We start from the raw sequence: 26,761 nt of genomic DNA, 5'->3' as shown, positions 1-26,761 counted from the left end.
AGGAGAGGGGAAGATGGTGCAGAGAAGGGCAGACCCCACCCCCAAGACTCAATGCAATAATTTGCAGGCTGAAGCTTGCAAGCTGCACATACAGTATTCTTAATTTTTCTTTTGTGGGTTTTTTTTTTAAGGCACTCTCACCCACCTGGAGATTAAAGCCCTACCCCTGCCACCTGGAGGGGGCCAGGCAAATCTGGATACAGTGGTACCTCGGTTTATGAACACAATTGTTTCCGGAAGTCTGTTCATAAACTGAAGCGAACTTTCCCATTGAAAGTAATGGAAAGTGGATTAATCCGTTCCAGACGGGTCCGCGGAGTACGCAACCTGAAGCGTACTTAACCCGAAGCATGGGTGTAATTGGTTCCGGAAGTCTGTTCATAAACTGAAGCGTTCATAAGCTGAAGCGAACTTTCCCATTGAAAGTAATGGAAAGTGAATTAATCTGTTCCAGATGGGTCCGCGGTGTTCGTAAACCGAAAATTCATAAACTGAGGTGTTCATAAACCGAGGTTCCACTGTCAATCCCGGAGGTCTGGGCACAACTACAGCCCACAGTTCCCACTTTTTTGAAAACAAATGAAGGAAGCTGTATGATACCACTACCTCCAATCCCGCCCCCTCCCGTCACCCCCAGCTCATCATTTTTGCCATTAATGGTTATTGTTCCTCTGCAAATCCCAATTCTTTCCAGATTCCTCGTGACGCTCCTATGCTGGCCGTAAAACAAACACACACGCCGGGATTATTAATGCTCCTACTAACTTTACCACACTCAGCAAATGCTTTCTGGCAGGGCCTGCCTTTTCCTGTAAGCCGCAGAATCCGTTGCCAAGACACATGATGGGGTTGCTAGGGGCTGCCCGTTGCTGCGCAACCAGGCTTTCTGCTCTGCAGAGGCTTCTTCTTTTAAGGTAGGCCCAAATGACAGTTTCTGAGATTGATGACACAGCCATTCCTGAATGCATGCACAAATCTGGTTTGAGAGGTTTTTTGGGGGGGAATAGGGAGGGACATTTATCCAGCACAACTGGAAAACACACCCTGGCAGTGTGCTCAGGGGTGTTTGTGAGAATGTGCACAATAAGCTTTTTTTTTTGCCGGGGGGGGGGGGGGCAGGGGAGAACAAACCTTGAAGTCTGTGATCTGACAGCTAACATATGAAGAGGAGGAATGTTATTTTGGAGTAGGAAAGAATGTGTGTTGTTGTTGTTGTTTTAAAAAAACATTAATTGGGGAATTGCACCAAACTCCTTGCACAAATGCTTCCACCGTTCCTATTTACCAGAGGAAAGGCACCCTTTCTTAACCTGTTCCTGGTATAACATGCTTCTTGTTCCTGCATTTGCCTTTGGCCATGCCTTGGTAAAATGACCTGAGCTTGGTGGGGGCAGCCAGGGAAAGGGACATTGATTTTCAGTTTAGGCTCAGTGCAGGGGCTTTAAACCCAAGTACAAAAAAAACCCCTTTATTCTTATTTTAGTTTTTGGAGAGGTGGGAAGGGAGTGTCGGGAGTGAGGGTGCATATGTATTTTTGTATATTGTAACGGTAGATTTTCAGTTCAGTAAGTGAAGTGGTCTATTTACATCTGGTGTATTGGAGCACATTCCTGGAGTCAGTTCGGTCATGCATTTAAAACACTATGATACTTCTTTAAACAGTCATGGCATACACTGAAGGATTCTGGGGCCTGTAGTTTGTTAAGGATGCTGAGAGCTGTTAGGAAGCCCCTGTTCCCCCTCTTAGAGCTGCAATCAATCCCCCTTCCCAGGGAAGTTGGGAGACTTGGGAAGTTGAGGGAGTTGGGTAAGTTTAATAATAATAATAAATAAATAAATAAATAAATAAATAAATAAATAAATAAATAAATAAATTTTTATTTATACCCCGCCCTCCCCAGTCAGAACCGGGCTCAGGGCGGCTCACACCAAGAAAATTACAATAAAACATAAGAAGCAATTAATTAAAATACAGATTAAAATACAGTATTAAAATTTAAAATGCAGCATTTTGAGTGGTCAAATTCAAGCCATGAGGGAGGAAAAATGCAGGGGTCAGACTAAGTCCGACCCAAAGGCCAGGCGGAACAGCTCTGTCTTGCAGGCCCTGCAGAAAGATGACAAATCCCGCAGGGCACTGGTCTCCTGTGAAAGAGCGTTCCACCAAGTTGGGGCCAATACTGAAAAAGCCCTGGCCCAAGTAGAGGCCAATCTAGCCACCTTATGGCTCGGGATCTCCATAATATTGTTGTTTGTGGACCTTAAGGTCCTCCGCGGGGCATACCAGGAGAGGCGGTCCCGTAGATACGAGGGCTTTAAAGGTCAAAACCAGCACCTTAAACCTTTAGCCTGGCACAGAGGGGACAGAGGTGATATGAGAGCCAGTTTATGAAGGAGTGTGGTTTCATTGGGCATCTAATGATAAGACCTATCTGTATTTTTTATTGTTGGTAGTCTCTGCATCTCTCCTCTTTCCTGCAAGAAAAAAATTGTTTACTTGTATTATTTTAGGTTTGTTCCAACATGGCTATTTGCAGTTCATTAAGATGAATAAATAAAACCCTCTTTGGATTGTCCACCACCTTGTCCCTTGACCCTTATTGCTTTTGCCCCCCTGCAGGTCAAACCTGGTATGGCAGCCGCCGGCCGCAGCTGGGAGTGGAGGCCAGTGGTGTGCAGTGACCTCCTCGGCCGTGCATTCCACTCGTGCAACGTGGTACAGGGCAAGCTCCTCATCTTTGGGGGCCAGAAGTCGCAGGAGACCCAGGAGCCGCCCCTTGGGGATGTGGTGGCCTTTGACCCCTCACTCCAGACGGTCAAAAGGATGGCTCCTGAATGCGAGCACCGCCGGAGCCACCACGAAGCTGTGGTCCTGTCTGACCGCTTCCTGTGCGTGGTGGGGGGCTGGGATGGCTCCCACCGGGTCTCTGATGTGTGCTGCTTTGACGCCGAACAGGGGCAGTGGGAACGCTGGGCTGTGGGGCCCTCCAACCAGGCCCCCGTGGGGCTCAGCAGCCACACTTGCACTAAGCTCACAGACCATGAGGCACGGGTGGTGGGCCGTGAGGGCGGGGTGCGGACTCAGCGGCGCTACGCCAGCATATTCACACTGCATCTCAACCCTGCCAACAAGACCTACTGGTACGACCTTGCCCAGAATACTGAGCTGCTTGCAAGGACTTCGGTCCTGCAAAGGTTTTTCACCTTCTCTCATAACACACAGGCCTCTAAGGAAGCTGAATGTTGGAAGGGTCAGAGCAGATGAAAGAAAGTACTTCTTCACGCAGTGCATAATTAAAAGTGCAGAACACAGAATGGCTTTAAAAGGTTGGACAAATGGAGAAGGCTAGCAATGGCTACTAGCCATGTTGGCTATGCTCTGCCTCCCAAGTCGGAGGCACCAATGCTTCTGAATTCCAGAGGGGAGAAGGCTCTTGTGCTCAGATCCTGCTTGCCAGTTTCCTACAGGCATTTGGTTGGCCACTGTGAGAACAGGATTCTGGACTAGATGGGTCATTGGCCTGATTCAGCAAGCTCTTCAATCTTAGATGGCACAGGCCAGACTTAAGTAAACATCTGTTAGATCTAGCAAGCAAGGGGGATCCTCCAGATGTTATCAGACTCCAACTCCCACCATCTTTGACCATTGGCCACGATGGCTGCTGGGAGTTGCGAGTCCAACCGCTGGTATAGGAAAGCCAATGTGGCATAGTGGTTAGTCTTGGTCCTGGGAGACCAAAGTTCAGATCCCCACTCAGCCAGGAAGCTCACTATGTGACATTGAGCTCACTCACTGGCTATAAGCCTAACATACAGGCTTGTGGGGTTTAAATGAGAGAACTATGTACACCACTTTGAGTTCTTGATAGAGGGCTTTCTAATTTCCTTTTGTTATTTCTTTTCTTTCTTTTTGCTTTTCTCTATTTTTCTTTTCTAGATTAGTGTGGTTTTCATTGTCTTTTATATTGAAAACATTTAATTTTAAAAATATTATTATTATTTTAAAAAGAGCATCCTTTGCCTCTCTCCTCCTGTTGCCAGGTACAAAGAAGAGGAATCACGCACGGCCTCCCGGGCCGGCCATTCTGCCATGCTGCTGCGCGAAACCACCCCAAGCGGGAAGAGCAGTGGCTACAACCTGGTGGTCTTTGGAGGGCGAGACTCTGCTGACTTCGACATAGCTGGACACTGGGGGAAAAGCAAAATCCATGTGAGTGTGAGTGGGGTGGGTGCATGATGTGGCCTTGCAGAAATAGGAAAACCGAGTAGAGCATCAACTTTACATGAAAAAGGTTTAACGTTCATCGCCAGGCAGGGCTGGGATAAAACTCCCCGTCTGAAGCCCTGTAGAGCCTCTGCCAGTCAGTGTTGACAAGAGTGAGCGAGATGAATTGTCTCAATATAAGCAAACTTCTGATGTTCACCCTTGCAAATCCCCAAACCAGTGCCATTTTAATTCATTATTTGCACCCCTCCCTTCCTCCTGAAGGTGGCCAGGGTGGTAAACAGATCCACAAAAACATTCTGAAACAGTAAAAAAGGAATACAGTGGTACCTTGGTTCTCGAACGTAATCCATTCCGCAAGTTTGTTCGACTTCCGAAACATTTGAAAACCAAGGCGCGGCTTCAGATTAGCTGCTGTAGCTTCCTGCACTCAAGCGGAAGCCACGTCGGATGTACAGCTTCCGAAAAACGTTCGCAAACCGGAACACTTACTTCTGGGTTTCCGATGTTCGTGAGCCAATTTGTTCATCAACTGAGCCGTTCAAGAACCAAGGTTCCACTGTATTGAAAAAACAACCTAAAAGCAGTTGCAGTTAAAAACATACATCCACCCAGCCATCTCAGGGATTGCCAGGCACCACCACCAAGGCCTCCCCTGCCAATCGTAGGGTCCAAATGGCTAGTACTGTGGAAAGTGTTCTTTTGGGTTCAGATCAGGTTGTGAAATTGAGCCTCTTCGAGCGCCACCTTCCTCCCCTTTGTATCAGACCCTCTTCTCCCCATGCTTTACCCTCAAGCTCCTGTTGCTCTCAGCATTCTCAGCCTGTCCTGTTGTCCTCAACATCGTCCATTCAACCATCCCGCCCCATTGGAATGCAGTCCCTCCGCTTAACAATCCATATTCTCTCACTAAAATCAAGCATTTTAAATCCATAACATTCTAATAAAAGAATTTAGTAGCGCTTAAACTTGTACAGCCTCCATCTCTCCGCACTTTTCAAAGTCTGTCGCACCCTTTCCCTCCCTCAGGTTGATTCTGTTCATGCTCCTGGGCTGACAGAGAATCTCTCTCGCTTGGTCAGCACTGAAAAGGGATCCCGGCAGGGTCCCAAAGGCCTGAGGCACCAATCCTGCACCGTGGTGGGGCCTTTTGCTGTCATCTTTGGTGGCGAGACTTTATCGACCGGCAGGGATGCCATTTGCAATGATCTTTACATCCATGATACAAGTAAGTGGCATCTTTGTGCAAAGAATCTCTCTGGCCAGAAGTTGCAACAAATCTTGGGGGCCCCTATTAGAACAACACATGTAAATTCTCCAGCTATGTAGCATCTTCCACACACACACACCCCATGGCAATTCTCCACTTGCCCATAGTGTTGTTGAATAGGGAATTGTAAGCTTAGCAAGCCACGATGAGGAACAAGTACACCTCAGATAAAATGTAGGGGGAAACTGAAGCAACTGTTAACCAAGACAGCTTGGCCTATGCCATCCCTCCACACAGTTATGAGCCTCTTTTGCACCCAACCAGCAGCTAGAGTTGATGGGATAGGAAGTCTCTCCCAAGAACCTCACAGAGCTTGTCTATTCTCTCAGGGTCTTCGCCAGCCAACTGGTTTCACTTCCCTTGCTCCAACCGGGGCCAGAAGAGAGTTGGCCACCGCACCTGCCTCTGCAATGACAAGCTCTACCTCATTGGGGGGTTTGGGGCTGATGGAAAGACGCCCTGCCCAGAGATCTGCAGCTTGGAGTTCGCTCTGTGAAGTCTGAAGCCTCTTGTTACTAGCTCTCATCAACATCCTCAAGTGGACAGCGCTCTCAATTCTGCTCCACTCCCCTCTCACCTGCAGTGGAGAGCGAGCCCCTGGGCCATGTGAAATAATGCACCCCTCTGGCATGTCAGACTTCGATGCTCTTTCTGCAGGTAAACATACAAGAGGGGGAAGTGATCAGACTGAAGGACACTAGGAAGAAAGTGACTCATTGGGCAGGGGTGTTTGTGAGAAGATTCCAAAATTATGAATAAAGTTTTTCTGTGTAAAAATCTTACTGATTATTGAGGGCCTTCAGTATTGAAATCTGATCCATGTTTATCTGCACTCTACACTGTTTAAAACCCTTTTGCAATGGCAAACAAAAGCTGAATTCTTCACCCAGTCTATGCGCATTTGCAAGATTTTGCTTGGGGGAGGTCTGTTTTTAGCAGATTAACATGAGTTTTAATCAATTACCGGTAAGTCTACATACATGAACAGTCTTTTGTGGCGCGGTAGGGGTGGGGGTGAAGCATACTTTCGTTTCACATGATGCACACCCTGCAAGAGATGGGGAAATGCCTTTTAAGGTGACCCCTGTATTGACAATTTATTTTTAAAGACTGTTCCCCAACTAATTGGGCTTTTGACCGACCGAGTAACAGATTTAAGCATAGTAACCACTTTGGAGGATTCATCTCTTTTAATATATGATTGCAGCACATAACTTCACCAAATGTTTTGGACAACTCCCACGTGGCTGGGGCGAATGGGAGTTGTGGTTCAAAACATGTGGGGAGCATTGGGTTGGCTTTGGGCTAGCCAGGTGGGAGCCATTAACTGAAGATGCTGGAGGCCAAACCTGGGACCTTCTGCACACCAAAACATGTGTGCTGCCACAGGCCTTTGTGCCTCCCCTAGCCTTGTGAAGTCTTGCACAGAGACCTCTCTTGAGATACCATTCCCAGCCCTGCTGTTTAACCTCCTTTAACTAGGGATGCCAGTGACTGAAGCTAAGGCTGCCTCCATTGGGAATGAGGGAACCTGTGGCCCTCCAGATGTTGTTGGACTCCATCTCCCATCAGCCCCAGCCAGCAAGACCAATGATCAAGGATGGTGGGAGTTGGGTGTCCAACAATATGCGAAAGGCAGGAAGTTCCCCATCCTTGGCTTCCATGCAAAGCACATGCTCTATCCTTGGGTGATGGGCATCATCTTGTAAAGGGATGGGTGGCGATTCAGCACAGCTGCCAATGTTTGCACTAGTCCCAAAAGTATGTGACACACCAAAAAGTTTTATTTAACAAAAAAATATTGTCAGAGATGACACCAAAATAATAATAAAGTTAAGCCTTTTGAGGTCAAGAGCCACAACTGTAGAGTGAGAGGCGGTAAAAAAGTCCTTTGGGAGACGGCTGCTGCGCCCACTAGGAAACGAGGACCCCTGTGGAGCTGGCCTTGCCGCCCGACCCCTCAGTGCTGTCCTTGGAGGGAGCCTTCTGGTCATCCTCGCCCATCAGGCGGATGTTGTGTTTTTCCCGGAACTCGTTCAGCTCCCGCCCTTTCGTCTGCAGCTGCTGGGTCAAGGTCTCTATGATCTTGTTGATCTGCAAACAGGGAAGGAGAGTCAGGACAGGAAAGATGGAGCGCCACATTTTATCTGGGGAGCAGAAAATGAGGACATCCTCCCAAGATCACGCTGCATTTATTTATCCATTTTAAAGGCATTTATAAATCGCCTTGATATTTGTACTGAGAGGGCCTTCTCTGTAGCAGCACCCGCCCTATGGAACGCCCTTCCATCAGACGTCAAGGAAATAAGCAGCTATCCTAATTTTAGAAGACATCTGAAGGTATCCCTGTTTAGGGAAGCTTTCAATATTTAATGCTGTACAGTGGAACCTCGGTTTATGAACACCTCAGTTTACGAATTTTCGGTATACGAACGCCGCAGACCTATCTGGAATGGATTAATTCACTTTCCATTACTTTCAATGGGAAAGTTCGCTTCAGTTTATGAACGCTTCAGTTTAAGTACTCCGCGGACCGTCTGGAACAGATTAACCCACTTTCCATTACTTTCAATGGGAAAGTTCGCTTCAGTTTATGAACGCTTCAGTTTATGAACAGACTTCCGGAACCAATTGTGTTCATAAACCGAGGTACCACTGGTTTTTTTTTTAATATTCAATTGGGAGCCACCCAGAGTGGCTGGGGAGATGGGCGGGGTATAAATAATAAATAATAATAAATTATTATTATTATTATTTCAAAAATCTCTTTTAAGAATTCTGTTGTGGGCAACCTTCCAGGAGCCACCTGCCAGGAGTGGGTGAAGCCAGAGTGAAAAATGGGCAGCACAATGGATATGACTCTTCTCTTTATACAGTAGGCTGAAAACACAAGAGACTTTTGACACCCACTCCATACACATCTCTCTCCATCCTCCCTCCAGGCAGAAAAGAGGCATTAAGAGGGTTCAATGGCACATTCCAGCCAGGCAAGAGCACTGGAGGAGGGCATGGAGCAGGGGTGTGTGTAGCCCAGGAAGAGGCGGCAGGGCCTGGTGTGAAAATACACATCTTAAATGTCAAAGGCTAAGGTAAATAGGAGCCAGTCGTTTCCCCACTTTCCCCCCCATGGGCCACTTGAAAATTGCTTGAGGATCTTGGTGGATTAATTAAATGGTTTTTTCTGCCTGTTGTAGCAATTATAATTTACTGTGCTGTATGGTTTTCATTTGTATTTTTACAGATGCACCGTGGACCATCTGAATGAAGTTTTGGGGCCACTGGTGGGCCACAGACCATAGTCTGGGAACCTCCTGCTGTTTTCCAGCACCATCATTTAACACATCACTATCTAGAACAGCTCTTCCATACACAGTCCTACAACTCCCATCAGCCCCAGCCAGCATTGTGTTAAGATGCAAGGGTTGATGGGAGCTGTACTGGGCAGCAAGGTGGCAAAGTTGATGGGACTGAGAGAAGGGGCTCACCCAAGGATCTTAGGGAGATATGATATTTCAGGTAGCCTGGGCCCAAGTCATGACTGAGTTGTTTTCACATTCTATCTGAGAATTTGGGTAGCAGTGGGAGTGGGAAAGAAATATAACCAAGTTGCATAATGAAGAATCTCTACACACACACACACAAACACCTGGACATTTGATTACTTTTCACTTATTCAGCAGTGGCCAAGAATGACAAATGGTGGCAAACAGAAGAATTGAAAACAGCATATATATTTTCTTTAAAAAGTCATAAAATCATAGAATTGTAGAGTGGGAAGGGACAACAAGGGTCATCTAGTCCAACCCCCTGCAATGCAGGAATCTTTTGCCCAACGTGGGGCTTGAACTCATGACCCTGAGATTAAGAGTCTCAAGCTCTACTGTGACCTAGTGATGATAGACTAATATATTTTATGTGAAGTTCATTAATTTCCACCCACACAATGGCCTTTGGTGAGTAAAAATCTGCAGCAGGCAAGCAGCTAGAGAAGTTCTTGTAAACTGCAAAAACGCTGGGTCTTACTTTTTTCCCCAGCCTTCAGATGCCAGAAATGACTATCAGTTATATATTATTAGCTTTCCTTATATATATGCACCTTATCATCAGTTAATTCAGTTGGCATACTTAGTTCCCTCCTTTTGCCTCACAACAACCCTGTGAGGTAGATTAGACTTAGAGAAGGTGACCGACCCAAGGTGACTTACCCCACTGAGTTTTATGGCTGAACAGGAATTCAAACCTAGGTCTCTCTAGTTTTAGCCATAATAACTAAAGGCAAGTATTGCTGAGGCTAATGGCATTCCCTGTTCCAAGGAGAAGCAGGGAGTCTGCCCACTGTCTCCAGAGGCATTACCTGCTCTTTGTTATTTTCCAAGGCTGGGAGAACTTCTTTCACAGTGCGTTCTACCAACACACCTCCCACCATCCGGTAACACTTCCTAGTAGGGTCCACTTCTCGGAGTGTTTCAAGTACCAGCCTGCAGAGTGGAAGAAAGGCAGAATATCTGAGCATTGTACACCAGCTTATGATAAGGACAGTATCAAGACTGCAGGGAAAGACATGACACATCACTGTGCTGCTATTTTATTATTTCCAAATCTAGCGGTCAAAACTCTAAATTGGGAGCACTTTCGTTCAAAGATGGAAGAAACAAGGCAAAGTTCACTGGGTGGTTCTGGGGAAGTTGTGAAGGGTATCAATGGCTACCAGGGTGGATTTGATTTAAATCAAACTGATTTAAATCACGATTTAAATCACGATTTAAATCACTAGTCAGTAAGGCTTGATTTAAATCATAGTTTTCTACATAAAGACTAATTCTTGCTGGTATAACTTTAATATGCAAGTAGATGAAGATTTTTAGAATAACAACTTTTCATATTAGTTTTTTATCCCCAGTTTAATAGGTTAATCATTCATATTTGGACAACTTTACTGTTGTACTTAGGAAGGAGAAAAATAATCATTACCTTAATAATAACAATTTAAATAGATTTATTCAACTGAAACAATAACATTACAGCATATGTTATTTGCTTAAACAAACATCCATGTTTGTTAACTAATTTGGCTAAACAAAAACAACAAATATATATTTTAAGAAACTTAGACTGTCAGCCCAGCCTACACATGAAAAACTTAAATACTGTCCACTTTAAACAATCAGAAAAATATTGTTTCTATTCTATTCACTGGACTTCTTGAAACTTAGCACTGAAGGGGTTGTTTCTGTATTCATAGGTTTGTAGAACAATAGGATTAAGGTCTTTTTCTCAACTCTGTTCATGTTATAACATTTTTGCTGTGAAGAAGAGGCATGTGATCTCTGTTGAGTCAAATTCAGTTTTGAGAACTGCAAAAGTAAACCAAGCATCTGTGATAATATCTTGTAGGTAGAGAAACTGCCCAATAATCTTACAAAAACCTCTGGAAGAGCATGACATTGTGAATGGATTAATGGAATTTATTTAACCAAAAAGTTAAACATATTCAACCTTATTCTACATAATTAAAAAACTAATCTTTATTTCATGATGGAAGAACCTTTGGATGGTAATATATTTCCCTCAAAAAGCATTTTATTTTTAAAAAATCTGATTTAAATCAAAAAAATCTGATTTAAATTTAAAAATCCAATTTTTTTGATTTTTTTTAAAAAATCATTGATTTTTATCCACCCTGATGGCTACTAGCCATGATGGCTATGTTCGCCATTGGAGGCAGTTTGCCCCTGAGTAACACTTGCTGAGGTGCACAAGTCGGAAAAGGACTGTTACATCTTGTTCCTGTTTGCAAGCTTCCCAGAGGCATCTGGTTGGCCATTGTGAAAATACGATGCTTTACTAGGACCCCCCCCCAGCCTGATCCACCAGCCAGACTCTTCTGGTGTTCTTTCTCAATTCCATTTGCAAGGCTGCTTGCAAGAATAGAGAAAACTGCAAAACCACCAAGCAGCAATATCCAAAATTAGCAGGGGGAACAATGTTCAAATCCACTGCTTACTTGTGCTCATTCAGCTCCATCTCCAGCTCAGCTGCCTTTGAGGCTAGACCTCGCTGCTCCTGACGCAGACGGTTAAATCCAGCCACCACCTAGAAGGGGAGAAAGGTCAGTCACAGCAGGCAAGGGCTTGCACCAGCCACAACCAAGCTAAGCAAGGACACAGGGTCTATTCACATTGTCCCTTGCTGCTTTTACTTTCCCCACTCTCATACTTTAGATTATAAGGTTCATTGGGGTTAGAAATCTGCCATGTTTTACTTGAATTGCCAACTGAGGCCAAACCCTACCTAAACCCTCCTGAATCACTGCTAAGGTGGAGTATTTTGCTCATGGATCTCTGAACTTTCAAATCATTCCATCCCACAGCCCTAGGGTAGACCGAGAAAAGAAAATGTGTATGCCATACCTAAGGGTGTGGGTTTTTCTGCAACATAGTTTTTATTAATTTTCATCTTTAAACTGTTTAACATGGTTGCATTGAGATATACATTTACATTAGATGATATGGCATGCAACAATTATATAATTAAAAATAAAGATAAAACAATAAACACTCAGATAAACATTTTTGAATATAGTAACAAAATTGTGTCAAAATATATGTACCAAAATTATATTGGTACTGTTCTGTCATATGCCCCAGTATTTGTGTATACTACATACAAATTGTCGTGCTTCTTTTGGCTTCTTGCTAATTTTAATTTTGTGTCACTTTTTCAAATAATGTTGTTTGACAAATTGCATAATACCATTGGTCCATAGTTAATAACTGTAATGCTTTCCATGTCCTAGCAATGGCTGTTCTTGCAGTGGTTAATAGATGTATTATAAGATCTTTGTTTCTAATTTGCAAAATATTGTGACCATACAAGTCCTGGGGTCATGGGGGTTGTCTGCCTTGTGACAAAAGATATTTCTGTAAATAATTTTTCCAGAACTTTTCAATTGATATGTCCCTCTAATGGGACATCCTCTATAACACGTGGGAGAAATGTTTGGTTTCTATGACCTTTTAAACTGGGAAGGGAAAATTGTGGAGGGTATTTTTTTTGTTTGTTACAGTGGTACCTCGGTTTAAGTACACAATTGGTTCCAGAAGTCTGTACTTAACCTGAAGCAAACTTTCCCATTGAAAGTAATGGAAAGTGGATTAATCCGTTCCAGACAGTCTGCAGAGTACTTAAACTGAAGCGTACTTAACCTGAAGCGAACTTTCCCATTGAAAGTACAGTGGTGCCTTGCTTAACGAATGCCCTGCTTAACGAAATTTCCGCTTAACGAAAGGATTTTTCTAGCAGAGCTTGCCTCGCTAGACGAATGCATTTTACGAAAAATTCGTCTAGCGAATCACGGTTTCCCATAGGAATGCATTGAAATTCAATTAATGCGTTCCTATGGGCAAAATTTTTTTAAAAAAAATTCAATGCATTCCTATGGGATTCGCTAGACGAATTTTTCGCTATAAGAAAAGACCCGTGGAACGAATTAATTTCGTCTAGCGAGGCACCACTGTAATGGAAAGTGGATTAATCCGTTCCAGACGGGTCCGCGGAGTACTCAAACTGAAGCGTACTTAATCCGAAGTATGAGTGTAATTGGTTCTGGAAGTCCATACTTAACCTGAAGCGTACTTAACCTGAAGCGAACTTTCCCATTGAAAGTAATGGAAAGTGGATTAATCCATTCCAGACAGGTCCCCAGATACTTAAACTGAAAGTACTCAAACCGAAGCGTACTTAAACCGAGGTATGACTGTACTATGTTATGCATTTCTTATGCTTTTATATTGTAAACCAGCCTGTGATCCTCGGATGAAGGGCAGTATAATACGTACATATATACATACATACATAGTTAAAAAGGACATATTTGAACATTTCCCACCTGAATTTGCATCTCATTAACAGTCAGCAGTTGTCCATCTTTGTAAAAATTATTTCAAACAATTGTTTTTTTCTTTCAGGTACCTAACTGTATTATAGGCTCTATATTGCAGGCATGGCCAACAGGTAGATCAGGATCTACCGGTAGATCCCCAGGACGTTTCTGGTAGATCGCGGGTAGATTGTGGGTTCCTTAGTGATCGCCAGCCTAAAAGAAAAGGAAGAGCTCTCCCCCTAAAAAAAACCCTCAATAACTCTTGTCTCTCCCCCACAAAAAAGCTCAATAACCATGAGCAATTGCAGAGAGATCTCCTTCCCTCTTCCCGATACTGAGCTTACCAGTATGTGTGTGTGTTAGTGCGTTGCACAGAATGGCTGGATTGCTCCCTGTCCCTCTTGCCTGCCTAGAGCTCCCTGGCTCCTCCTCCCTCATGCCGGCAGAGAGGGAGGGGTGTGTGTGAGTTTCCGTGCATGGGAGGAAAGCGGGAGCTGCGACTCAGAGGGATTTCCCCCCTGTCCCTGTCTCTTTGAGCCACTGGGAGCCAGAGAGAGAGAGAGAGAGAGAGAGAGAGAGAGAGAGGTGGGTGGGTGCCCCTAGCTGAAGGGGTGGGGTGGGAGAGAGAGAGAGAGGTGGATGGGTGGCCCTAGCTGAGGGGGTGGGGGAGAAAGAGAGAGAGACAGAGAGAGAGAGGTGGATGGGTGCCCCTAGCTGAGGGGGGGGGAGAGGGGGGGAGAGAGAGGGAGAGCGCAACGTTCAAACATGACACATGAGCACCTTAAGGATTCCCTGAAGCTGGCCCTGACACAGTGCCCGTCTGATATTGAACAGTTGGTTACCAAAATGGTGTCACACTAACAATGGATGAAGGCATGTATTTTTTAAGAAATCTTGATAGGTAGGTTAATGGAGTGGGTAAAGGAGTTTGTGCGGCGTACAGTTTTGTGAGTGCTTTTATGCAATTCTCTCCCAAGAAATCTCTAAAAGTTTCTGTTGTCCCCCGTAAGAAAAGTATTTGGGCAGTGCTCCCCCCAAAAGGTTACCCCTTTCCTTCTCCCTAAAAAAAGCTCAACAACTTTGAGCCGAACCCCAAAAAATGGGGGGGTAGATCACGCCAGATTTTGATTCTGAAAGTAGATCACAGTCTCTTGGGAGTTGGCCACCCCTGCTATAGTGTATTTATTTTTGAAAACCGGGTGGAACTGTAATGGAATAATGGGTGAGAGGCCTGGGACCAAATCATTGAAAGTTGTGAATGTGAATGGGTTTGTAAGCAAATGTAAAGAGCAGGTTTTTTAAAAGGTATTACTTTTATAGGGACAGCATTTACTTCTAAGTTCTTTAACCTGCTCCACTGAATTCCCTTATTGACAAATATTATGTCTGTCATGTGCTAAGCTGACATGTGTTTTATTAGCAGTTTAGATTTGGGAATCCCCATCCTCCAACAGTTCGGTGAACAAACTGAAAATATTTTTCAATGCATGGTCGGTCTGATTGAAATATGACTATGTTGTTTTCTTTGCCATTTGGACTTATGGGTTGGTGGAATAAGTATAATTTTAGTTGCAGCCAGTCAGTCCATAATTGAAAATTTCATTTTCTTCCAGCACTGTATAACCATATTTATTTATTTCCATACTTTCCTATAATGTTTTTAAATTACAGATAACCTGAATGCCTAAGTTGCTGAAGCTTTTTCTTCCTATTGGGAGCCATACCTAAGTTGTTTTAACCTGTCTTTTAATATTGTGCTTTAATATTAATGTTGTTTTAATTGTTGCAATCCAACCTAGGGCCTTGGGGTGAAAGGTGGGTAAATAATTGCAACAATGATGAAGGTGGTGATTATTATTATTATTAGGACTGCCCGGAGGAAAATTTAAAAAGATTGCGTCTTTTCTCGACTATTACAACGTCAACAGGAGCGGCGCCACCCCTAATAACGGCACCCTTCGCTCTGCACATGCTCAGAAACATGTTCCGCGAAACACACGGAGGCCAAATTGGGCTACGGGTTCGGGCTGTTGGACATCGTGACTTGACGCATCTCCCCCCGGGAAGGGGAACTCTGTACATGCCCAAAGGCACTCCCTTTCCTCGCCCCTCCCCGGTACCTGCTCCGCCGTCATGGCCTTGCCGTGGGGACCCCCAGCCGAAGCAGCAGCGCCGACGCTGCTGGGAGGAGCCGCCGGGCCACTTTTCGTCTTGCCGCTCTCCGCCATCTTTCTTCACTTGGCCAGGCCCTCGAGAGACATAAGGCCTGCCTAACAACGCCACAACTTCCGGGGCGAGAGAGGTCACTGCCTTCCCTCGTGACCGGAAGGTTCCGCGTTTCTGCTTCCGCCGGCGCACATTGGGGCTGCCATCTCCTGCCGCCATATTTGTTGAGGGTGAAACCCAGTAGAAGTGAGGAGCCCGAAGCTTGCGAGGGCGACGCGGAATAAAGACACAGATAAAGAGACGGTCATTAATTAAATTACCGAAAACATACGAACTTTATAGGTAGCGGTGGCGGTGGAGTCTTTTCTTATGTAATCCCAAAGGCGCCATTTTGCTTGGGGGCGCGGCATTATCAAATCAGCACCATATTTGTTCCGGGCTACAGGTTCCTCGCACCGCCCTTTTAAAAGCGGCACGTTCAGCCATGATTTCTATTCGTTAGACTGAGTCAGGAAGAGATAAAAAAGTGTAGAACTGCACATGGACTTCTCAGGCTGGAACATTTCCGGGTTTTCTTTGGAAATTTCTAGCGGGGTCAGAATTGCGAGTCGTTGATAGAAATCAATGGAGAAATCCAGGATTTTAAATATACCTGCACTTGTTACAGCAAACGTATTCAACAAACCGTCAAGCAAAAGTGAGGCGCTCAAGCATTTCCTGACTGCATCTTATTTAGTGTGAGGGCGGGGTTAGTAATAAAAATATATATTTTAAAGCGTTTTTCTGGGTGGGGGAGAGATCCCTGCCGATTACAGAACACATATGTAAATTAGCCCCATATTTGGGAAATGGAGTGCTGTTTTTAATCTATCATTGCTTTTTTAAATATTTTGCATAGTTGTTTTTAACTGCTTTTACTAATATTTTTAAATATTTTACAGTATTCTTTTTCTAAAGTGCTTTGAGGTATATAATTTTTATTTAAAACAAAATACTTAAATTGAGTCTCACTCTCATATTCTCTCCCAGCCCAAATTCAGAGCGCAGAACCTCACAAGCAGACACTTTGCACTTTTAAATGTCTAAAAACTTAAAAGGTTTTCTAATCAGAATAAGAACTGAGGTAGAAGGAGCATGAGCTCCTGCCTTCCTTGTTGCTTTATAGAATTATTATTTTCAAAAAGTTGAGCTGCTGCGCTGCCCAATCACTGCTATGTTAAAAATCCTGGATTTCTCCACTGACCTCTGTGATGAACCTTCACTTGAAAAAAAAGTTGTACAGACACCTGAAACTGGCCTCACTTGTCAATCTATTAGGGTATTAACTCTAAGTAGAGAATTATTATTTTTTTGCCCACCATTTTTAGTATGGGCTCCACTACGCGGAAGCGCCATATTTGTTAGGGGACAGGTTTGCTTCCGGTCTGGACTTTTCTCCCTGGCTTTTAGGGGAGCAACGGCAGCTGCTGTCTTTTTTTTCCCTTTTGCTCATGTAATCACTGCGGGTGAATCATCTGGAGGGGGAGTTTGTTAATGACTGTAGTAGGGAAAAGAGAAAGTTGTCTGTTACTTTTTGAGCTTTAAAGTATTAGCTGGGAATTGGAAGGGTGAGATAAGGGGAGGGGAATTTAAAAGCAGCCCTGGACAAAATGATGCAAGAGGCGTGAAAGAATAGCTATAATATAATATAATAAAAATTATATCAAGTAAACCTGATTTATGGAGGGAGGTGGGAAGAAGAAAGGGAAGTTGAGAGATAACATATTGGTTTTGCCCTGTAGAACTCCTTGCCCATGTATGGTGAAGGGTAATGATAAGCTTTGACACCTTATCCTTTTTATTTTTGTTTTAGATTTATTTTTTATCTTTAATTTCCAGATTTTTTATCAGGCCCTTCTCTTGCCCTTTTAACTGCACCCATCCGTCAGGCATTCTTTAGTTGTGATTCCTGCATTGCAGGGAGTTGTACTAGATTACCCTTTGGAAGTACCAACTCAAGATGATTCCATGATCCTGACACATAGAAATGGAACACTGGAAAGCTTTTCTTGGGCTTCCTCTGCATGGCATGACAAATTTTAGCTGCAATGTCTATGTGTTGGCTTACTGTGAAAAAACAGAGCCTGCTGGCTTTGGGTTAGTTTTCCCTGAGCAGAACCACCCTGAGACATTTTCCCAACCCACCTCATATCAATATGTGATCTGAAAGGTGTGCTACAGGACCTTCAACATTTATCTCCCTTGATGTGAGGGATACAAGGGTGCAGCTATCTGACTGTGTGCCATTTCCTTGGCAACTGGACCAATGGGGTCTTTCTACATGAGTTTCTCATCTCTTAAACTGGTGGGGACCGAGCCCGCTTCTTAAATACTTACGGTGCAAGGAATAGATGTCGCCCAGAGCTCTGAGTCGCTTTCCTCTCTGTTTTTGCCCTTAGCCAGAAGTGGCCTCTGCAGACTCCCTGTCTGCATAGGAGAAAAGCAGGCAAGGGGATGCCCCCCCCCTGCTCATTTTTCAGCTCCAAATCACCCTCTTCTCTACTGCTTTCCTGCCTGTGAAAGAACAGATCAGGGGTACCCAGTATCTTTCTCCCTTAATCTTTGACTGAAGGAGCAACGGGAAAGGGTTAAGCTGGACTCATTTACTCTTAATTTACTCCTAAATTGCTTTTTAATACTTTTGTTTCAGTTTTTAAAAATAAAATAATCAGAGGCAAGAAACACAACCCCCCTTATATCTAAGTGAACCCTCCAGTGTTCTGCTTTGTGGAACACTATTTTTCTCTCGCTGGTGGCTGGTGGGAGTTGTAGTCCAAAATAGCCAGAGGGCACCAGGTCAGGGAAGGCTGTTCTAGGTCCCCTTTGGGTTGGAGGCCTGCATTTTCCAGAAGTTTGAAAGAAGATTTGTGTTTTTCCCATTGCCTCGTCTAGGTTGAGAGCGGTGGTCCAGAAGCCCTTGCAAACACTTTGCCTCGCTGGTGTGGAGCCATTTGCAAGGATCCAAAGCCGAGCCCTTGGCCACAGGTAACTGGCCTCCGAGAAGATGTAAGAACTGACAACATTTGCACATTTTAAGAGCTCAGGGTCTCTCCACCACTTTATACTCCTGAGAGGTAGTTTGGGCTGATACAGTACAGCCCCAGGAGATCAAGCAGCCTTCATGCTTGAGCAGCAATATAAATACGAGAGCATATTCGCACATAACAAACCATAGTTAGACAAACCAGCCTGTGCATGAGCTCAGTCTCTACATTGCTCTTCCCTTTTTTGAGCAGGGAGACAAACCACGGAGTGGCTGGCTTAATGTGGTGCTTGTGTGGGTTTTCACGGTCCGTTCTGCTCCCTCCCCTGCCGCTCCAGATTCAAAGCCATGTCCATGGAGAGCGCAGGACCCCTGAAGCCCCTTATCGCCGTCTGCCAGATGACCTCCACTCCTGACAAAGCCCACAACTGGGCGTCCTGCTCACGGCTCGTCCGGGAGGCTGCCCAGAGGGGGGCTTGCGTTGTCTTCCTCCCGGAAGGCTTCGACTTCATTGGCAGCAGCGTGAAGGAGTCCCTGAGCCTAGCTGAGCCCCTGGAGGGAGACCATCTGCAGCGTTACATTGGGCTGGCCAGGTAGGACTTGCTGGGGCTTGCCCTGTGTGTGGATGTGGCAGGGCATTGCCTGTGAGAGTGTGGCAGAGGCAATGGCCAGGCACTTGTAGGTAACCCCCCCCCCAAAAAAAAACCCCACACATTTCTCCTCTTTTGACAGGGAATGTGGTGTCTGGTTGTCCCTTGGAGGCTTCCATGAAAGAGGCTGTGATTGGGAGAGCACAGGAAGGATCTACAACTGCCACCTCCTCTTGGATCCCAAAGGTGACAAAATTGTCTTAGTATAGGATACCTTCTCTCCCCAAACTGCTCAAATCTCCCTAAACCACTCCTTCCTTCCTTCCGTCCCTCTTTCTCACAATCAATTCTTCACTATCCAAATGGCACATTCATTTTCAATTTCATTTACAGTCATACCTCGGTTTAAGTATGCCTCAGTTTGAGTATTTTCAGTTTAAGTACTCTGCGGAATGGATTAATTCATTTTCCATTACTTTCAATGGGAAAGTTTGCTTCAGGTTAAGTACGCTTCAGGTTAAGTACGGACTTCCGGAACCAATTATATTCATACCTCGGGTTAAGTACACTTCAGGTTGAGTACTCCGTGGACCCGTCTGGAACAGATTAATCCACTTTCCATTACTTTCAATGGGAAAGTTCGCTTCAGGTTAAGTACGCTTCAGGTTAAGTACAGATTTCCGGAACCAATTGTGTTTGTAAACTGAGGTACCACTGTATTCCATTTATATCCCACCTTTTCCTCCAAGGTGGCGTACATCGTTCTGCCTACAATTTTATCCTTACAACAACTCTGTGAGGTAGATTAGGCTGAGGGACGGTGACTGTCCCAAGGTCACCCAGTGAGCTTCGTCGCTAAGTGGGGATTTGAACCCCAGTTTCTCCCAGGTCTTAGTCTGACACTCTTATCTGCTACAGCATACTGGCTGTCTCATGCAACACTGGTGTTAGAAGAGCTCCCTCTTGAAACCAGTTGGCAGGGAAGGGATAGAAACACTGTGGCCTGCCTCTTCCTTTCAGCTTCCTTGCAGCTACCATGGCTAGCCTCACTATGTTGATGCCTTAGCAGCCATGAAACTATAAGAACCACCAGCCCCCGCCTACAAAATCTACTAATCTGATCCTTCTCTCCTCGGGGAGGCTGGCCTCAGGAACCCTGGTAGCTGCCTATCGGAAGACTCATCTTTTTGACGTAGAGATGGAGGGGCGAGTGTCCCTGAAGGAAAGTGCCTTCACCAACCCAGGCTCCAAGATAGTGGCTCCTGTGGAGACCCCGGCTGGAAAGGTACGTGTAAAATATTCCAGAGACAGGTGTTGGTTACGTCATTTGAGACCAATAAGCTAAGCAAAGTTCAGTGCAAAGAGTGGCGGTGTTTGTCTTTTAATTTTAAAAAAACAAAGTTTTGTAATTAATCTGGAGTTTGGGAAGAGCAGCAAGGTGGCTAAGATTGCTGATGATACCAGATGGTTCAGGGTGGTTAAAATAAAGAGGGATGGTAAAGGTAAGGGTACCCCTGACTGTTAGGTCCAGTCGCGTACGACTCTGGGGTTGCGCACTCATCTCACTCTATAGGCCGAGGGAACCGTCGTTTGTCCGTAGACAGCTTCCAGGTCATGTGGCCAGCATGACTAAGCTGCTTCTGGCGAACCAGAGCAGCGCACGGAAACACAGTTTACCGTTCCCACCGGAGTGGTACCTGTTTATTTACTTGCAATTTGACATGCTTTCGAACTGCTAGATGGGCAAGAGCTGGGACCGAACAACAGGAGCTCACCCCATTGCGGGGATTCAAACCGCCGACCTTCTGATCGGCAAGCCCTAGGCTCAGTGGTTTAGACCACAGCGTCACCTGCGCTGGGAAGGATGGTAAGGAGCTTCAAAAAAGATCTCCCCAAACTGGACAAAGGAGCATAAAAATGGCAAACATAGTAGTGGACATCAGGGCAAAATAAAACCCTAAAATTCAGATACATAGGTATCTTAGATAACCTTAAAATTCAGAATCACAGGGATGACCCACAGCAACGCGTGGCCGGGCCAGCTAGTAATAATAATAATTTATTTATACCCCGCCCATCTGGCTGGGTTTCCCCAGCCACTCTGGGCGGCTTCCAACAAAATATTAAAATACAGTAGTCCAAACGTTAAAAGCTTCCCTAAACAGGGCTGTCTTCAGATGTCTTCTAAAAGTCTCTGAATGCCAGTTGTAGAGAATCACAGGTGGGGAGAAGTTTGTGCTCAGGCTTCCCTGCTTTGGGGTTTCCCACTGGGGCGTCTGGTTGGGCACTGTGAGAGCAGGATGCTGAACTAGATGGGCCATTGGTCTGACCCTGCACCCAGGTGCTTCTTATGTTCAGACTTATGTAGGCTGCCAAAGGCTCTTCCCCAACATGGAAATTTGGAATGATTCATTATTGTGGTCTACAGACTAAGACAGGGGTCAGCAACCTTTTTCAGCCATGGGCCGGTCCACCGTCCCTCAGACCATGTGGTGGTCCAGACTACATTTTTTGGGTGGGAATGAACAAATTCCTATGCCCCACAAATAACCCAGAGATGCATTTTAAATAAAAGCACACATTCTACTCATGTAAAAAACACCAGGCAAGCCCCACAAATAACCCAGAGATGCATTTTAAATAAAAGGACACATTCTACTCATGTAAAAACACTCTAATTCCCGGACCGTCCGTGGGCCAGATTGAGAAGGCGATTGGGCCGCATCCGGCCCACGGGCCTTGGGTTGCCTACCCCTGGACTAAGATCAGGAAAATTAGAAATATAGATACAGTTACTATATAAATGAGACTATAAATGGGATAAATCAGGTGCTTTCTGCCATTGGCAGGTATTTGCCATCACCAATGGAGCTCCAGGAATTGTATCTGCAAAGAGAAAACTTAACCTAAAAACTTGCTGACCTCCCCGGAAAAGAGGCGGGGGGGGGGCAGAGTCAGTTGGTTGCAGATTCTGGAGTAGTCTTTGTGAAAGGGAAAGAGAGATAACTTCACCCACAACTTCCACTCCTTTGCCTTAGCATGGGGAGACTCTCAAGGGCGTTGAAGCACCAGCCTCTTCCCCACCCCCCAAAAAATAAAACTTGGGAAGGCAGAGCCTTTAGTCTGGCGGCAGCAGCAGAAGCTATGTACAGTAGTATCTTGCAAGATAAGAGACAGGCAGATGAGGAGATGGACAATCATTTTGACTCGCTGGTCTCAAGGTGTGTGTGGCTTTTAGAGGCCAGCACCAGCACTCTGAATTGAGCCCAGAAACGGTCTGGGAGCCAGAGTGGTCAGGACACAGGAACGCTATGAAATGCTCAGGCCCACTTAGGAATCCAGCAGCTGTTTCTAACTGCAGCATCTGAACAGTCTTCAAGGGCAGCCCCATGTCTAAGCTGGAGTTTTCCAGAGCATGGATTGATGTTGTGCAAGAAGGTTTGCCTGGCTCCCCCCCCACCTGCTATTACGTCCAGGCAGGGCTTCTTTCTGTGTGCTTGCTAGCCTCCCACTCCGCCCTGCACCTCTTTCAGGTTGGTCTGGCCATTTGCTACGATCTCCGCTTCCCAGAAATGTCTATCGCTCTGGCCCGGGAAGGGGCGGAGATTCTCACCTACCCATCAGCCTTCACTGTGACAACAGGCTCGGCCCACTGGGAGGTAAGTGGATCCAACATTACAGTGGTTGGGTGGGGTTCTTTCCAGGAATCCTTTCAATTGGAGGTTCGGGGGTGTGTGTTTCAACCTGGATCAAAGTGTGCCCTTTACTGAGCTATGAATGTGCTAACACACTTTTTAGAAATAGTAGCTCTTTGCCTTCACATAGGGCATTTTGCCCATGCTCAGACAACCTTGCCCTAAGAAGAAACGCCTTTGTTCTTTTGCATTAGTGCAGCAAAAAGGACAGAAGAAGGAAGGAGGAGACAGCATAACCCACCAAATAACATTGAACTTCTGCATTTGAAATTCCTCAATTAAGGACCCAAGTGCTCAAAACATATTAGGCATCAAACTGGGTCTTCTACCCCTTTGCTTCCTATTTCCCCTCCCTGCTCCTCACATTCTCCTACATCTGCAGTGGTTCCCAAGCAGATTTTGGCAACTACCTCCTTGGTTCCATAATCCCCAGTGCCCCTTTTTACCCTATAAAAAGCAATATTCAGGATAGTGGTTTGCACAGCCCACTAAGGAAGGTAATAACACAGTAAGATTCGAAAGATGAACAATTCATTGCACATTTATTCAAAATCCGGTCGAAACTATCTAGTTTAACAAACTTGATTAACTTGATCCAGTGACCCCTGCTTTTCAAAGTCTGATAGCCGTTTACACCCCCAGCGCCGCCCTAGACCCTTCCTGCCTCCTAGTGCCCCTCTGGTAGGTAATCCCACTGCCCTCCTGGAGCCAGTACCGCCCACTTTGAGAACCACTGTCCTGAATCAACCTCTCTCAACCTGTTACCCTTCAAATGTTTTGGACTACAACTCCCAAGGAGTACCATTTTTACTTTTATTTTTGGGTGGGGAAATCTGCCCTACAAGAGCAGGGACCCTCTGCACTGGCTCAGAGGCACTCAAAGCCCTAGATTTCCGATAATGTAAGTTTTCATGCTAGGGATAGTTAGAAAAAAGATTTGAAAACAAAACCATCACTACCATAATGCTGTTATACAAATCTGTGATGTGACCGCATGGTAGCCTTCTGGTTGCCGCGTTGGAAAAAGGGCAGTGCAGAATTGGGAAAAACGTTCAGAAAAGGGCAACCAACATTATCAAGGGGATGGAGCGACTCTGTTGGGGACTTTTTGGTTTAGAGAAAAGGTAAGAGGTGACGGGAATGAAAATTACACATTGCATGGAGAAAGTGGTCAGATCCCGCCCCGCCCCCCAATAGCACTAGAACTTGTGAACATCCAGTGAAACTGAAGACAGGAGGGTTAAGGACCGATAAAGTCCTTATTCACACAGCACATGGGCCAAACTATTGAACTCTCTCCTACGGGAGGCAGCAATGGGCACCAACATAGATGGCTTTAAAAGAGGGTTGCATAAATTCATGGAGCAGAGGGTTATTTATGACTGCTTGCCAAGATTACTATGCTCCATCTCTAGAGCGAGAGGCAGCAATGCTTCCAAATACCAGTTGCTGGAAACTGCATGAGGGCAGAGGGCTCAAGCCACTGTGAGAATAGGAGGCTGGACTAAATGGTCCAGTGCCCTGGATCCATTAGGCTGTTAGCTTATAATCAGAGTTGGAAAGTACCCAAATGGTCACCTGGCCCAACCCCAATGCAGGATTCACAGCTAACAAATCCCTGAGAGATGGCCGTCCAACCTCTGTTCAGAAACCTCCAATCAAGAAGAAACCACCACCTTCTGAAGTCACCTGTTCCACTATTCAGAGGTGTTATGTTCTCATGTTAAAGTTTACAACGGGGGCGGAGACACTGCAGGCTCCACCCCTAACTCTTTTATGCTCCTCCCTCCTCTGCAGGTGCTGCTGCGAGCTCGTGCTGTTGAGACCCAGTGTTATGTGGTTGCAGCTGCTCAGACAGGAAAGCACCACGCAAGCCGCACCTCCTACGGCCACGCCATGGTAGTGGACCCATGGGGCAGCGTCGTCGCCCAGTGCCAGGAGGGGCCAGGCCTGTGCTACGCAGAGATCGACCTTGCCTACCTGCGCCGCATCCGGCAGGAGATGCCGGTCTTCTCCCATCGCCGGGCCGACCTGTATGGCCAGGTGGCTGCTCAGAAGAGACCCCCATCCCCGTGATTTGCTTGGTTGCTGCTGGCCCAGCTTCCGGAACCTCTTATCCTTCTAATGACCTACCTGGGTGGATTTTCGCTCCCTCAACCAACAATTCTGCTAGGAAGTGGGTGATAAGTAGAACAACTAAGAGAAATGTACCCGCTCTCCCAAGTGGATCCAGGAAAGGGCACCTTGCCCTATGAAGCCTGGTCTTTTATTCCACCTGGGAAGGGTGCATTCGCTCAGATGAGCTGCAGTGAATCCTTTGCCCCCAAATTAGGGGCGGTGGAATCTGCAAGCCCCCAGATCCTGCTAGACCTAAATTCCCATCAGTTCCAGCCAGTACACAGATGGGAGATGCAGTCCAGGAACATTCAGAGTGTCAGTTTCCCCAGCTCTGACTGAAATAAATCTGCCCCCGCTGGATTCCCACACTTCTTCCAGTCACCTAATAATCCATTTTTAAACGGTTACATTGGTACCTCGAGTTACAAACGCTTCAGGTTACAAACTCCGCTAACCTGGAAGAGTTGCCTCGAATTGAGAACTTTGCCCCAGGATGAGAACAGAAATTGTGTTCTGGCAGCAAGAGGCCCCATTAGCAAAAGCACGCCTCTAAGTAAGAAGTGTTTCAGGTTAAGAACGGACTTCCGGAACGAATTAAGTTCATAACTAGAGGTGCCACTGTATTGGGATCAGAACCCAGCTGGCTTCCAATAGGGTTCTGCCCCTTAGGCAAACGGTGCTTTGGATTTGTTTCCATCTCTCTGCTGCTAAGAGTCAAGTATCACAACTCACACACGATGCAAACTTTTTGGCCCACTTTATTTTGTGCCGAACATTATCCTTCCACTTGATTGCAACTTGGAGATGAGGAATAAGTTTTTAGCAAATAAATTTGTCACTTGTATGCATGATGAAATTGGAATCTCTCTTTTTTTTTTTTTTGCATTTTCTGCACTTCTGGTAGTCACAGGGAGAGGCAAGGGCACCGGCACCTCGACCCTGACTGCTGGGATCGTTTTCAGCAGCTCCTCTGAGGCAGCTTTACTCGTATTATTTTTCAGGATCTAGAAACTTGGTTTTAAAAACAAACAGAAGATCGAGGTGCCCAGACACCTGCATCCTGTGGCCAATTCATAGCTTTCTGCAGAGGGCTTTCCTTTTTTTGCATTGTTAAAACCAATTTAAAGCTAATGATTTTAACTGTTAGAATCTTATCTTGTTAAGTTGCTAGGAGAATGGGGTTTGTTTGTGGTATAAGGCAGCTAACAAATGTAATAATGGCTGTTCATGCACAGTACTGCCACATGCACAGCTAAGCATAAAGTACAGTCATACCTCGGGTTACAGCCGCTTCAGGTTCCGCCTTTTCAGGTTGCGCTCCACACCAAACCCGGAAGTACCAGAACGGGTTACTTCTGGGTTTCGGCGTGCGCACATGCGCAGAAGCACTAAATTGCGCTTTGCACATGTGCAGAAGCGCCAAATTGTGACCCGCGCGTGCACAGACGCGGGTTGCGAACATGCCTCCCGCACAGATCACGTTCTCAACCCGAGCGTCCACTGTAGACACTTTGAAGCCCAGTTTTAAAGATAGTTATTTCACACAGCACATATTTAAACTATGGAACTCCCACAAGAGGCAGTAGTTCTCACCAACTGAGATGGCTTTTAAAGATCGGACAAATTCATGGAGGGTTGCTAGCCGTGATGGCTTTACTCTGTCTCCACAGTCAGAGGAAGGAAATGCTTCTGAACACCAGTTGCTCGAAATCACAGGGAGGGAGAAGGCTCTTGTGCTCAGGTCCTGTTTGTTGCGTTTCCCACAGGTGTCTAGTTGGCCACTGTGAGAACAG

General features: G+C 45.6%; 3 protein-coding genes across 8 annotated transcripts; 2 read left to right on the top strand and 1 right to left on the bottom strand.

Annotated features, from left to right (window-relative positions):
- Window positions 1–857: 857 nt before the first annotated feature.
- On the top strand, window positions 858–6,233 carry KLHDC9 (kelch domain containing 9). Its single transcript, XM_035099233.2, has 5 exons — window positions 858–914; window positions 2,621–3,141; window positions 4,042–4,210; window positions 5,255–5,453; window positions 5,825–6,233. Exons 2-5 carry the CDS (start codon window positions 2,633–2,635, stop codon window positions 5,989–5,991), a joined length of 1,044 nt encoding a protein of 347 aa, XP_034955124.2. The 5' UTR covers window positions 858–914; window positions 2,621–2,632; the 3' UTR covers window positions 5,992–6,233.
- A 1,024-nt stretch (window positions 6,234–7,257) lies between these two features.
- PFDN2 (prefoldin subunit 2) lies at window positions 7,258–15,654 on the bottom strand. Its single transcript, XM_035099234.2, has 4 exons — window positions 15,498–15,654; window positions 11,500–11,588; window positions 9,850–9,973; window positions 7,258–7,589 (listed from the first exon to the last, which is right to left on the bottom strand). The coding sequence occupies exons 1-4, from the start codon at window positions 15,603–15,605 to the stop codon at window positions 7,410–7,412; spliced, it is 501 nt and encodes a 166-aa protein (XP_034955125.1). The 5' UTR covers window positions 15,606–15,654; the 3' UTR covers window positions 7,258–7,409.
- Window positions 15,655–16,954: 1,300 nt separating this feature from the next.
- Window positions 16,955–25,844, top strand: NIT1 (nitrilase 1). Of its 6 annotated transcripts, none has more exons than XM_060269271.1 (7): window positions 16,955–17,035; window positions 18,475–18,567; window positions 18,904–19,158; window positions 19,298–19,401; window positions 20,319–20,440; window positions 22,689–22,814; window positions 24,648–25,844. In XM_060269271.1, coding segments are annotated over exons 1-7 (981 nt in total). In that variant the 5' UTR covers window positions 16,955–17,033; the 3' UTR covers window positions 24,927–25,844. The 6 variants fall into 6 exon arrangements, with proteins under 6 accessions (XP_060125254.1, XP_034955263.2, XP_034955264.2 ...); XM_035099372.2 differs by having other exon boundaries at window positions 20,307–20,440; XM_035099373.2 differs by having other exon boundaries at window positions 18,475–18,588; window positions 20,307–20,440.
- Window positions 25,845–26,761: the final 917 nt, after the last annotated feature.

Source organism: Zootoca vivipara, chromosome 17, assembly GCF_963506605.1.
Source record: "Zootoca vivipara chromosome 17, rZooViv1.1, whole genome shotgun sequence".
Classification (NCBI taxonomy): domain Eukaryota; kingdom Metazoa; phylum Chordata; class Lepidosauria; order Squamata; family Lacertidae; genus Zootoca; species Zootoca vivipara.
Note: the sequence above shows the minus strand (reverse complement) of the source record. Positions and strands in the feature narration are given on the sequence as shown.

Coding starts and splice junctions, on each gene's coding strand:
- KLHDC9 (XM_035099233.2), top strand. CDS start 2,633: ATGGCAGCCGCCGGCCGCAGCTGGGAGTGGAGGCCAGTGGTGTGCAGT. Junction 4,211..5,254: donor GGGGGAAAAGCAAAATCCAT/GTGAGTGTGAGT, acceptor TCCCTCCCTCAG/GTTGATTCTGTTCATGCTCC. Junction 5,454..5,824: donor TCTTTACATCCATGATACAA/GTAAGTGGCATC, acceptor CTATTCTCTCAG/GGTCTTCGCCAGCCAACTGG.
- PFDN2 (XM_035099234.2), bottom strand. CDS start 15,605: ATGGCGGAGAGCGGCAAGACGAAAAGTGGCCCGGCGGCTCCTCCCAGC. Junction 11,589..15,497: donor AGGCCATGACGGCGGAGCAG/GTACCGGGGAGG, acceptor CTCCCCTTCTAG/GTGGTGGCTGGATTTAACCG. Junction 7,590..9,849: donor TGGAAAATAACAAAGAGCAG/GTAATGCCTCTG, acceptor CCCTGTTTGCAG/ATCAACAAGATCATAGAGAC.
- NIT1 (XM_035099372.2), top strand. Junction 18,568..18,903: donor AGCCGAGCCCTTGGCCACAG/GTAACTGGCCTC, acceptor CTGCCGCTCCAG/ATTCAAAGCCATGTCCATGG. Junction 19,402..20,306: donor CCTCCTCTTGGATCCCAAAG/GTGACAAAATTG, acceptor GGCTGGCCTCAG/GAACCCTGGTAGCTGCCTAT.